Source organism: Bufo gargarizans, chromosome 10, assembly GCF_014858855.1.
Source record: "Bufo gargarizans isolate SCDJY-AF-19 chromosome 10, ASM1485885v1, whole genome shotgun sequence".
Classification (NCBI taxonomy): Eukaryota; Metazoa; Chordata; class Amphibia; order Anura; family Bufonidae; genus Bufo; species Bufo gargarizans.
In genome coordinates, this window is record NC_058089.1 from 123,970,473 (window position 1) to 123,983,189 (window position 12,717).

The 12,717-nt window shown below is 49.4% G+C and overlaps 1 protein-coding gene and 1 long non-coding RNA gene across 5 annotated transcripts in view; one reads left to right on the plus strand and one right to left on the minus strand.

Moving 5' to 3' along the window:
• The window catches only part of LOC122920831, a 97,871-nt gene extending 96,699 nt beyond the window's left edge, over positions 1-1,172 (minus strand). For both annotated transcript variants that reach the window (XR_006386940.1, XR_006386941.1), the window contains exon 1: positions 984-1,172. This is a non-coding gene — a long non-coding RNA (uncharacterized LOC122920831). The remainder of the gene's footprint in view (positions 1-983) is intronic.
• Positions 1-12,717, plus strand: part of SPTBN2 (spectrin beta, non-erythrocytic 2) — a 258,310-nt gene that overhangs the window by 179,969 nt on the left and 65,624 nt on the right. The window contains exon 4 of one of the 3 annotated variants that reach the window (XM_044270585.1): positions 8,238-8,334. The exons of 1 other annotated variant lie outside the window; for it this stretch is intronic. In XM_044270585.1, the coding sequence (XP_044126520.1) occupies positions 8,238-8,334 (97 nt within the window). Of the gene's footprint in view, positions 1-7,889; positions 8,335-12,717 lie in introns of those variants that run through there. One more of the 3 variants, XM_044270584.1, reaches the window with a different exon arrangement.

Sequence of the window (12,717 nt, forward strand, 5' to 3'; positions counted from 1 at the left end):
GGAAGATGAGCAATCCCTCATCCTCATACTGTGGAGGAGATCGCTGCTTGTACAGAACTTCGCCTTCTCTTAACAAGCAGCCAAGCTTTCTTCCCAATAATGGCTGCTCCTAGCCTTTATATGTCCTATTTTCATATAAATCATAGACAGGAGTCAGCAGTTTTATTCTCATCATTTACAGTATGTGGAAGATGACATCCTATACCTAGGGTTGCCACCTTTTCTTCAAGCCAAACCCGAACAGAAGGGAGGGAGGGCCCCCTTCCAGGCCCCGCCTCCAGCCACGCCCATGTCCCGCCTCCAACCATGTCCCGTCTCCACCCCTGGTCGCTGTCGCACCGCAATCGTTACGCCCCTGATCCCATGCCTGCGCTGTCCCTTTTAGTATTCGCTGCAGGCGCGGGATTTACGGGACGAAGAGGAGAACTTGGACGTCAATCAACTGGACATGGGCGTGCCACTGACAAAGGGTGAATAGACTGAGCCTCTAGGTGCTGCAGGAACGCCCTCATAGCACCTATAGGCTCATTAGCATATTATAAGTCTTTATTTTAAGAGACGTCACATCTACACCCAGCGCAGGCGCACTGAGGATGGAGCGGCCGAGCGAGTGTCCTCCTCTCAGTGCACCTGCACCAACTGAAGACCGTTACGGCGCAGGCGCGAGATCTTGATACCAGACAGGGCCAGCCAGAGAACGATCGCGTTCGCTGGCCCTGTCAATCGACATGAGGAGGGGGCGTCATTATGAAAAGAGCATGCGGCTGCTACCAGCAAGTAACCGCCCTACCTGCTGGTAGACAGGTAATTTACATATTATAAAAGTCTGTTTTATTCATTATCTACTAAACCAAAATGACTAATAACATTATGTATTCATATATCGCAGTATAGGGATTATAAGAAGCCAAAAAAAAAGAGTTTAGTGGGGGGACATAAAACATTTGAATTGTGTAATTGTATGTAACAGTTTCTATGTATACCTTTTTAGAAGTGAGTGACAGACTAGGACAGGTGTCAGGACTCAGGAGTTAGGACTGTCTTGGTCAGGTTGTCTGCATGTAGGGCACAGTGGGCACTTGGCTGGCCACTACATGGGCAGGCTGCTGGAGCTGGGCTGGAGAGGAGAAGTAGAATGATTTCTCCCACGGAGCTCCCTCTGCCTCTCTCTGATGTCATCACTTCCTGTTCCTTATCAGAGAGAGAGGGAGGGAGGGACTGGGAGGCAGAGGAGGAGCCTGAACAGTGAGTGAACACACAGCGCTGCCTGGCATCACTGGAGGATGGAGGAGGAGGAGGGAGGAGGAGGAGGAGGAGGGAGGGGGAGGCTCGGGAGCGCTGCGCTCAGCTGATCACCCGGAGTGACAGCTTAAATATGCGATCGGAGTCTCGGTCGGACCACACTGCAGTTTGAATGAATAATCCTGTGCCCGGGTCTAAGAAAGGCTTGTACCCGGGCACAGGATTACAAACCCGGACTGTCCGGGTGAATCCCGGACGGGTGGCAACCCTACCTATACCTATAACAGAATGTAAAGACAGTGCACAATAAGATCGGCATACACTGAATTCCAATTTGGCTCCCGATGCCATTGTGCACTGTGACCAACACAACATAAAAAGTGATATATCTGTGACAGATGCATGAAAAAGTCTGAGTAACCCCCTTATAATAATCTTTATTTATATAGCGCCAACATATTCCGCAGCGCTTTACAGTTCAGGAGGTTCATGTACAAACAGTCAAATAACATAGAAACTAAGGCTGAAACGATTACTCGATTAAATCGAGTAATTCGACACAAAAAAAATAAAATCCTCCGGACACTTCACAGCGCGTCCATGGTCCCGCGCTGCACTGACCTCCTGACGTACACACGCCATGACCTGGCGCGCTGTGCGACGTCAGGCGCAGAGCAGCGCGGAATGAAGGAGTGTCAGCGGCGCCCCTACTGGAAAGGTAAGTTGGTGAACTGACTAAGGCCAGGCGCCCCCAGCGTCAGGGGGAGCAGAGCAGCAAAAACTATGGCACAAGGGGATGGGGGACTGGAGCTGATGGCTCTGGGGGACCTGATGGCACTTGGGGATAGTGGCACTTATGGTACTGGGGGGGGACTGATGCACTTGGGCTGATCGCACAGTGGGGAACAAAGGGTGTTGGGACTGATGGCAGGGGGTCTGATGAGTATTTATAAAGGAAAACAGTCTATTAATTCATTTTAACGTATTAGATTACTCAATTAATCTTAAAAAATAAAATTAATAGAATAACAAATTACTAAAATAATGGTTGTCTGTTGCTATTAGGGCTGCAGTAAAGTCAATAATTACAAGAGGATTGCATGAGGGCCCTGCTCACAAGAGCTTACTATCTATGAGAAGGGGTGACAAAAAAGGTAAAGGTTCTTGTTTTGAACGATGATCCAGCCATCTTGGGAGAATAGGGGAGTAGATATAAAGCTGCATGAGGCGGTCAGCAGCCGATATCTGTAGTGCTTCCGGGTGCGTGGATGCGGTGGAGGATCAGGTTCAGAAAATGATAACTGGGCTGCATATGGAGAGGCGTTAGATCAGGGGATGTGATAGGCCACCTTAAAAGATATGTTTTTAGGGAGCTCCTAAAACAGTGTATATTGTGATTTAACCTAATTTCTTGGAGTAGGCATTCCGGGGAACTGGTGCAGCTGAGGGTCGGGCCTCTGGACTCCCTCCTGCACCTCATAGTCAGATAAGCTGCACTTCCACATCACTATGTACGCACCACAGGCAATGGCCATTTCCAGCAATCAAATTATCATTTTCCAACACAAATTAAATTGTAAAAACAAATGTACCTTAAAAGGTGTTTTCTGAGATTTTTAATTTTTTTTACTGATGACAAGAGATTTTTTGAAATTCGTTTGGTGGTAAAAGCAGAACTGTGTTTTGGATTCCGTTACCACGGATAACGCAATTCTATGACGGAATGTCTTTAGAGCAGGCATGCTCAACCTGCGGCCCTCCAGCTGTTCCAAAACTACAACTCCCAGCATGCCCACAGGTTGAGCATGCCTGCTTTAGCCCATAATAAAAGTCTATGGGCTGCAAAACGGATCCGTCCCGTTACTGTTATGCAGCCCATAGACTTCTATTATGACGGAATGAATAACAGAATGCCTCTAAAGGCATTCCGTCATAGAATCGCATTATGGGCCGTGGAATCCGAATCTATAACGTAATTCTGCTTTTACCACCAAACGAAGTTCATAACGTAAAATTTGCTCATCCCTACTGATAACCTATGAGACATGCTAAATTCCTCAGGATAGGTAATCAGTATCTAAATCAGTGGGGGTCCAACACCAGGGACCCCTGCCATTCAGCTGTTTTGAGAAGGCAGCGGTGCTCCTGCGAGTGCTTGCCGTACATAGTATAGCGGCTGTGCTTGGCATCGCGCTCAGCCCCATTCACGTCTATGGGAATGATCTGCTCCTAGGCCACTTGACTGATAAACGTGTCGTCACTGGCCTAGGAACAGCTAATCGGCGGGGGTCCTGGGTGACCCTGATCGGATACTGATGAGGATAGATAATCAGTAAAAAATAAAAATAAAACTGAAATTCTCAGAAAGCCCATTTAACCCTTTCTGAACGGCTGCTGTCTATATACAGCATGAGTCAATACATACAGCAGACACGCGGGGCTAATGTCTGCAATCACCTATAATGCCAATGAAAGGCGTTTAACCCCTCAGATGCTGTGGTCAAATGTGACCACAGCATCTGAGAGAGGAAAACCCATAAGTGCTGCTCTTCCAGACCGGGAATGGCTATCCCACAGAGCGATTGGGGGGCCGTTTGTTCGTTTCTAAAAGGCCGGAGCCTACTGGGGGCTCCGATGGCTGTCACAGGTGACAGCACTACATTGGAATATACTGAATCTTCTATTCATCAATGGAATTAAAGGCATTGATAAATAAAAGTGGCAGAGTGATGACTGCATGTTGTTTGGCACTTCGGGCCTAAAAAAAATAATAAAGTTAAAAAAAAAAAAACAATTAACCCTTTTGTTCCCCCAAAATAAAAATACAAGTAAACAATAGAACAAAATTAAATATAGGCATTGCCACATCCAAAATTTCCCGTAACAATGAATTCTAAAAATATTTATCCCATACGGCAAACTGTGTAACGGAACATAGAATTTAAAAAAATAAAATCGCACATTTACTGTTTTTGTTACTTCACCTCCCCCCAAAAATGTTATCAAATTGATCAAAAAGTCACACTCTCCAGATGAGCTCCAAAGACATAACTGCAAAAAAAATAAAAAATCTGGAAGACTTGAGTAGAAATTTTTTTTTCCTCCCATTGCTAAAGTTTCGTTTTTTTTCAGTATTATAGACGAGAAAAACTATATAAATATGGTATGATTGGAATCGTACTGACCCAGACAATGCATCGGACAAGTCAGTTTTACTGCATAGGGAACACCATGAAAACAAAACCCATAAGGCCTCCTGCACGCGACCGTTGCTGTATTGCAGACCTCATTTGCAGATCCGCAATATGCAGGCACCGTTCCGTGTGCATCCCGCATCACGGATGCGAACCCATTCGCTTCAATGGGTCAGCAAATGCAGAATGGAACCCTACGGAAGCACTACGGAGTGCTTTTGTGGGGTTTCGTTCCATAGTACCGTTCCGCCCAAAAAATAGGACATGTTCTATCTTTTTGTGGAACGGGCAGATCGCGGACCCGCAGCACAGCCGCGGGGCGCACACGTCCGTCTGCAGGAGGCCTAAAACTGTGGTGGAATTCCGTTTTTTTTCCCACTCCATACCATTTGGAATTTTTTACCAACTTCCCACTACATTGTATGAAATAGTAAATGGTGCCATTAGAAAGAACAGATTGTTCCGCCCCCAAAAAAAAAAAAAAATAGGCCCTCCTACGGCTATATGAACAGAATTTTTTTTTAAAAAAAAATATGGCTTTGGGAAGCAGGGAGTTTTTATATATATATATATTAGTAAATCCCAAGGTCCTGAAGGGGTTAATATGAAAGCTCTAGGTCAAGGATCAGCAACCTCGGCACTCCAGCTGTTGTGAAACTACAATTCCCAGCATGCTCCATTCATGTCTGTCAGTTCTTAGAAGAGCAGAGCAAGTATGCATGCTGGGAGTTGTAGTTTCACAACAGCTGGAGTGCCGGAGGTTGCTCCCCCTGCTCTAGGTGGACTTGCGATGTGTGAAACGCGGACTCCCGAGTGTTTGCCGTTGTATGCGGACACAGATGCAGCCTAGGCATGAGGTCGGCATAGACAAGTATATTAGCCTCGCACGGAGGCGGACATGTAATCTTCGTCTCTCTCTCGGCTCGTCAGATGAAAGGAGCGTCTTAGCCTACGCTCACACTGGCGTCTTGGCTATGTTACAGATAATACAAACAGATCCGTTCTGAACAAATGCATGCGGTCTTATTATCTGAACGGATCCGCACAAAACGCGAGTGTGAAAGTAGCCTTAGCTGACGGACCATTATTGATCGTCATACGTCTCCCCTACGCTCATTCTAATCCACTGCAAAGCTCAGCCTAGTCCTGGCACCAGTGAAAGCTAGCCAAGGACATGGCTGCCCCTCACCCCGTGTTTGTGTGGGATTGTTTGAGACATGCTAAATTGCTCAACAATTGCAGGACAAAGGGTCTGTTTGCTTTTGGATGTGGGATGAGTGGCAAGCTGGAGAGTCACTGTCCGGGGGTCTGAATGCAGCGGGGGATGGAGACGTCAGTTCACACCATCCAGACACATGAATGGTAATAAATAAGTGACCAAACAACAAAGCAAAACAAACAGCGCACAAACATATTTAATACCGCCAGCGTCCAGCTAACATTTAGGGAAAAAATATGCACAGACACCGCTATCCATGTGTAAAGCCACAATCCCCGCTGCTCTGGCTACAGAGGTGCAGGATCTAATAAATCTGCCCAATTCTTCACCCTCCGCCCCTGCAAAGCCAAAAGATCCCCATAGGAAACACAAAGGATCTGCAGCTCGCTGACCAGAGTGGTGGCAACCAGGGGAGGACAGGGAACTTAAAGGGGTTACCCGGGCCCCTCCTATAGATCATACGTACCCCCTGCACGGCCGCCGTTGCATCTCCCCATCGCGTGGATCGAAACACCCGCCGACGGGGGGTGTAGCCAATAACAGGCCATCTATTGGCTGCATCCTCCATGGCAGACAATCCACGCAACGGGGCAGCAGCGGCCGTGCAGGGGGTGCCGGGGAGCATGATCTATTGGAGCAGCTAGGGCATTGTGGGGGGCATTTTTACAATTGCCTAACCCCTTAAGGCCCCTTTCAGACAAGCGGGTGCCTGGCAGCGCAGCTCCTATCCTGACCTCCCAGCACTGCCGGGGTCACATAGCATTATACTGATTTATGATGCCATGTAACCCTTAGAGGCGTGGAATGTATTGTGTAACATTGACATAATGCTGGCAGTGTTATCCAATACATTCCAGAACTGTAAGGGTTACATAGCATCATACATCAATATAATGCTATGTGACCCCGGCAGTGCTGGGAGGTCAGGATGGGAGCTGCGCTGCAAGGCACCCGCTCGTCTGAAAGTGGCCTTAAAGTGGCCCTGGGGGGAAAAAATATAAAAAAAATAATAATAAAGTGGCCCTAAGCTGTAGGAGAGTCCAAAGTAACAGGAGGAGCAACACAAGCTACAAATAGGCAGGGACAATAGGAGTAGGTGGGGCTAGAAATACCACAGCGCGGCACAATATACTGCCCCAGCAGAACCAGATACCACAGCGCGGCACAATATACTGCCCCAGCAGAACCAGATACCACAGCGCGGCACAATATACTGCCCCAGCAGAACCAGATACCACAGCGCGGCACAATATACTGCCCCAGCAGAACCAGATACCACAGCGCGGCACAATATACTGCCCCAGCAGAACCAGATACCACAGCGCGGCACAATATACTGCCCCAGCAGAACCAGATACCACAGCGCGGCACAATATACTGCCCCAGCAGAACCAGATACCACAGCGCGGCACAATATACTGCCCCAGCAGAACCAGATACCACAGCGCGGCACAATATACTGCCCCAGCAGAACCAGATACCACAGCGCGGCACAATATACTGCCCCAGCAGAACCAGATACCACAGCGCGGCACAATATACTGCCCCAGCAGAACCAGATACCACAGCGCGGCACAATATACTGCCCCAGCAGAACCAGATACCACAGTGCGGCACAATATACTGCCCCAGCAGAACCAGATACCACAGTGCGGCACAATATACTGCCCCAGCAGAACCAGATACCACAGTGCGGCACAATATACTGCCCCAGCAGAACCAGATACCACAGTGCGGCACAATATACTGCCCCAGCAGAACCAGATACCACAGTGCGGCACAGTATACTGCCCCAGCAGAACCAGATACCACAGTGCGGCACAATATACTGCCCCAGCAGAACCAGATACCACAGGGCAGCACAATATACCGCCCCAGCAGGAATCTCACTGTGATATCAATAACTGGAGTGCTGTCTGAATATTGTATACCCAGCAGAGCGGTGGCACACAGGGGACAGAGCGGTGGCACACAGGGGACAGAGTTTTGGAGCCTCCTGGGTGTTCCCATGAGCCTGGCCGCTAGGTCTATGCTGTGCCGGGGACAGCGGCTGCCCTGCCTGTGGCACACGTCTGGGATGGGGCACACCTTGTACACTCAGCACACCACAGGCCAGCTCTCACTTTTCTGCTCATAGCATCCAGGACTGTACCACATTCCGTCTCCTCCCCCGGCACACCTTTCCCAGTGGTTCCACCCAACCTGCCCCTTGTAGTGCTCTCTCCACCCCAGCCTTCACTACAACCTGCCCGAGCCTTGTAATCAGATCAAGGTCCAGGAAGAGCAGCAGCGGGAAAGCCCATCTCCCAGAGGCAGGAATCTCAGGAATTCCTGAAATCTGAGCTTTTTGGGCTTCTGCGCGGGGAAGGTGCAGTCAGAGCCGCGCGTCCCGGGACGACAGATGCCCCGCGCCTCCACCTGGCCGCCCTGGACTATATCGCGACAGTGAGGCGACAGCGCTGATCACGCCTGCCCCCGCACGCTCCAGCCGCCCATGGAGGGTCGCCTCCTGTGACTTGGCTCCCCGCTCGGTGTGCTGACAAGCCGGGACCATGTTCCAGTTTGAGCCCGGGTACATGGAGGCGCCGCGGCCCTCCTCTCCGCTGCTCTCGCCCGCAGCCTTCGTCAACTCCGTACAGTACGCCAACGTGCTGGAGGGAAGATTCAAACAGCTCCAAGGTGAGAAGGCGCCACATCCCGGCTCTATAAGCGCTCCCGGCACAGCGCCGCCTGCTGGCCGCCACCCCGAACTGCCACTATCAGCGTGTGCTGCTGGGATCCTGATATGTACTTACCTGCTGGGATCCTGATATGTACTTACCTGATGGGTATCCCCCAGTCATGTACTTACCTGATGGGTATCCCCCATGTCATGTACTTACCTGATGGGTATCCCCCATGTCATGTACTTACCTGATGGGTATACCTCCATGTCATGTACTTACCTGATGGGTATACCTCCATGTCATGTACTTACCTGATGGGTATACCTCCATGTCATGTACTTACCTGATGGGTATACCTCCATGTCATGTACTTACCTGATGGGTATACCTCCATGTCATGTACTTACCTGATGGGTATACCTCCATGTCACGTACTTACCTGATGGGTATACCTCCATGTCACGTACTTACCTGATGGGTATACCTCCATGTCACGTACTTACCTGATGGGTATCCCCCATGTCACGTACTTACCTGATGGGTATCCCCCATGTCACGTACTTACCTGATGGGTATCCCCCATGTCACGTACTTACCTGATGGGTATCCCCCATGTCACGTACTTACCTGATGGGTATCCCCCATGTCACGTACTTACCTGATGGGTATCCCCCATGTCACGTACTTACCTGACAATGGTATACCCCCGTGTCACGTACTTACCTGACAATGGTATACCCCCGTGTCACGTACTTACCTGACAATGGTATACCCCCGTGTCACGTACTTACCTGACAATGGTATACCCCCGTGTCACGTACTTACCTGACAATGGTATACCCCCGTGTCACGTACTTACCTGACAATGGTATACCCCCGTGTCACGTACTTACCTGACAATGGTATACCCCCGTGTCACGTACTTACCTGACAATGGTATACCCCCGTGTCACGTACTTACCTGACAATGGTATACCCCCGTGTCACGTACTTACCTGACAATGGTATACCTCCGTGTCAGTGCATGCGCAGAGCGGGAAACCGGATCCGGTTTTCCAGAACACCTGGTACCGGATCCGGCATTAATACATTTCAATCGAAGTGTCCCGGAATTTGTGCTGCGGTATTTTCTCCAACCAAATACGTGAGAGGGACTGAACTGAAGACATCCTGATGCGTCCTGAACAGATTGCTCTCCATTCAGAATGCATTAGGATAAAACGGAAGCGTTTTTTTCCGGTATTGAGCCCCTAGGATGGAACTGAATACCGGAAAACTTAAACGCTAGTGTGAAAGTCCCCTAAGAGGACTGTATATCAAAGCATCAGGGCTTCATGGGGGGCATGTTAATCAGGTATGTCCCCTGTGACACGCCCGTCTCTGATGACCCCGTGACCTCTGTTTTACTGCTGTGTCTGTGGACTGGAGGAAACGCCCTCTGAGAATTTGCCGGTCCTTTCCATAGAGATATAGAGGTCATACGACACCCAGCTCCCCCATAAACGTGTGCGCCATCATCAGACTGGTGCATTATTATTTCAGAGGGGGTGAGTTGCTGCCAGACATCCAACATGCCCAACCCTTCCTGACAGCGTCTCCCATCAGGGCGCCCCACTATTCACAGGAGATCACTGGAAGTCTCTACCAATATCAATGGCTGAACTTCATCAAATGTATTCCGCCAGCTAAAGAATTAAAGGGGTTTTCCTGGTAGGTCCTAAATATCCGATCAGTGAGGGTCCGTCACTCTCTACTCTGATCAGCGGATCCCTGCAGCCTCCGGCGCTAGAACTACCGGTAGCTCTTGAATGGCGCAGGAAGCACAGCGCCGTTCAAAGTGTAGTGGCCGTGATGGGTAACTGCAGCACAGCCGGCTTCCATGCCAATGGTAGACCATGGCCACTACACTTGGAATGGTACTGTTAGGGATGAGCCGATCAAGGGGGTGCCGGGTGTTGGACCCTCACCAATAAGAGATTGATGACCTGTCCTGAGGATAGGTCATCAGTATCAGGAGCCTGGAAAGCCCCTTTAACTTGAATTTTGTAATCGTGATTAGGGATGGATTAAAGGGATTCTGTCACCAGGATTAACGCCATAGCGATATTTATATGTTATATCAGTCTCCTTGCTGTGTTTAAAATGATCCCTCTGTTACTGCTCTGTGTGTGTTTGATTTTTATAAAAATCTATCTCCTTGATATGTAAATTACCTCTGTCAGGAGCCCAAGGGGTTGTCCCACATCCGTTGGAGCCCAGCCGCGCCCATCGATCCACTTGCCCCGACAACATTTCTTCTCAGTGCCGTAGTCTCGCACAGTCTGTGCCCGTGCGGACTACCGGCACCTGCTTCGAGTCAACTGCGCATGCGCTGGCTCCCTCTGCGCGAGATTACGGCACTGAGAAGAACTGACGTCAGGATAGTGCAGTGAATAAATTAAGTGGTAGGCGGTGCTGGGCTCCGGATCGATGGGCGCGGCTGGGCTCCAGGAGATCGTGGGACAACCCCTTGGGCTCCTGACAGAGGTGATTTACACATGAATAACATCGGTTTTTATAAAAATCTAACACACACAGAGCAGTAACAGTGGGGTCATTTTAAACACAGCAAGGAGACTAATGGGCACATATAAATATCGCTATATCGTTAATCCTGGTGACAGAATCCCTTTAAAGAGGTTGTCTGGGCTCAGTCACATACCGCTCACGAGCGCTCCCATTCCATAGGTTACCGATTTCCCCCCGGTCCCTACTTCCTGGTCAGTGCAGGAAATTACCTCCCAGCCAATCAGTGCCTGAGGTCACCGCATGGCCCGGGGTCATGTCCTGAAATGCAGGGACACCAGGATGGAAAGACTGGTGGGGGGCCGGAAGTCATCAGAATGGGAGCATCGGGGCTCGCTGACATATGGGTCATTCCTAAATCCCCTTTAGGTCTTCATGGTGCTTTCCAGCATATTCAGGGTCCTGTAGAATAAAATTCTGCCAAACCCCCAAAAATGAAGGTCCTTTTACTTGGACCAATTATCAGCGATGAGTTTGTAGAAACGCCTGTTGCTGATATTAGTCTTGTGTAACAGTAGCCGGCGATCTTTAGTGGCCGGGTGTGCTGACAATCTAATGGGTACAGGGCAGTGAAGGTGGATGCAAGGATTGGGTTTGTTGGGAGATGATGCTCAGCCCACCCAAGCTTGCATGTTCATGGAGTCGTAGGAGAAGGCTGTTGGAGTTTGCCTCACCCTGGTAGATGGGGGGCACCACCACACGTGATCATTCATCCACCTTGCCTGGATACCATTACTGACAGGTTTTATAGTCTTTGGTTTGGTAACATTTTTGTGACATTGATGTCAGCTTATTCGGATAAGGCCCCGTATATACGACTCCACCCTCTTTGCAGTCTGCAGATCGTGGATCGGTCAGTGTGCCGTTTGCATTTTACTTGCGGACCCTCTGTTTTCAGTGGGTCTGTGGACCGTGTTTTGCAGGCAAAGTCTACCTTTTTGCGGATGATACATGTGCTATACTTTTCCAGCGGACCACAAAACAATTACACTTGTGTGCATGGGGCCTAAACGGTCCGGTAGCTGTCACATCTGTCGTCCTGCCAGTGGTAGACACCATATGATTCGTATTTGTCATGTCCGCCCCTGCGTCTTGTCAGGAGGCATCTGCAACTCCCTTCGTACCCTTTGATATACTTCCCATTCAGATCCATGACCTCAGCCCGTGCAGACTGTGACTTTGTTCCTGAATGCTCTTCATCTGTACTGTGTAATTAGCCTTTGATACAGGGATTTTCATCTGAGAGAACAGCGGGAACATGACGGCTCGACCTTGTATTGTCTGTTACCTCTGCTGTGGCAGTCTACAACCAGGATCCTGCCGCCGCCTGGGGCTTGGGTGGGTCTGAGCACACTTGCCTACTGCACCGACTTGGCCCAGTGCCGGCAATAACCATGTAGACCTCTACTTCTACTTGTACATTAGGATGGTCTATACAATGTTAGGGTATGTAAGTAAAGCCTGTGACGTCGTCTTCTGGTCTTCAGCCAGTTTGTGTGTATTTTACACCTGCCGGCTTGTATCATGGAGGACAATAGCCGAGGCTTGCTGATTTACTTACATATGCATGGCCATTGTTTGGTCTGTAAATAAGACGACAAAGAGCTGGTATAAACCGAGCCCCGGGCACCTGGCGTCATCTTCGTTGTAAGAGTTCGGTTAATATCTAAAAACACTGTTGATAACATTTATAAATCTATAGGGCGTCACCGTTACAAAGGGCTGGTGCGAGGCCTATTACACTGCCTGACTCCCAGCAGCTCATTCCCGATACTTGGCTTGTGTGATCCTGCCGAGAAAACCTTCATTTGTTGGCTTATCATTCATTGGG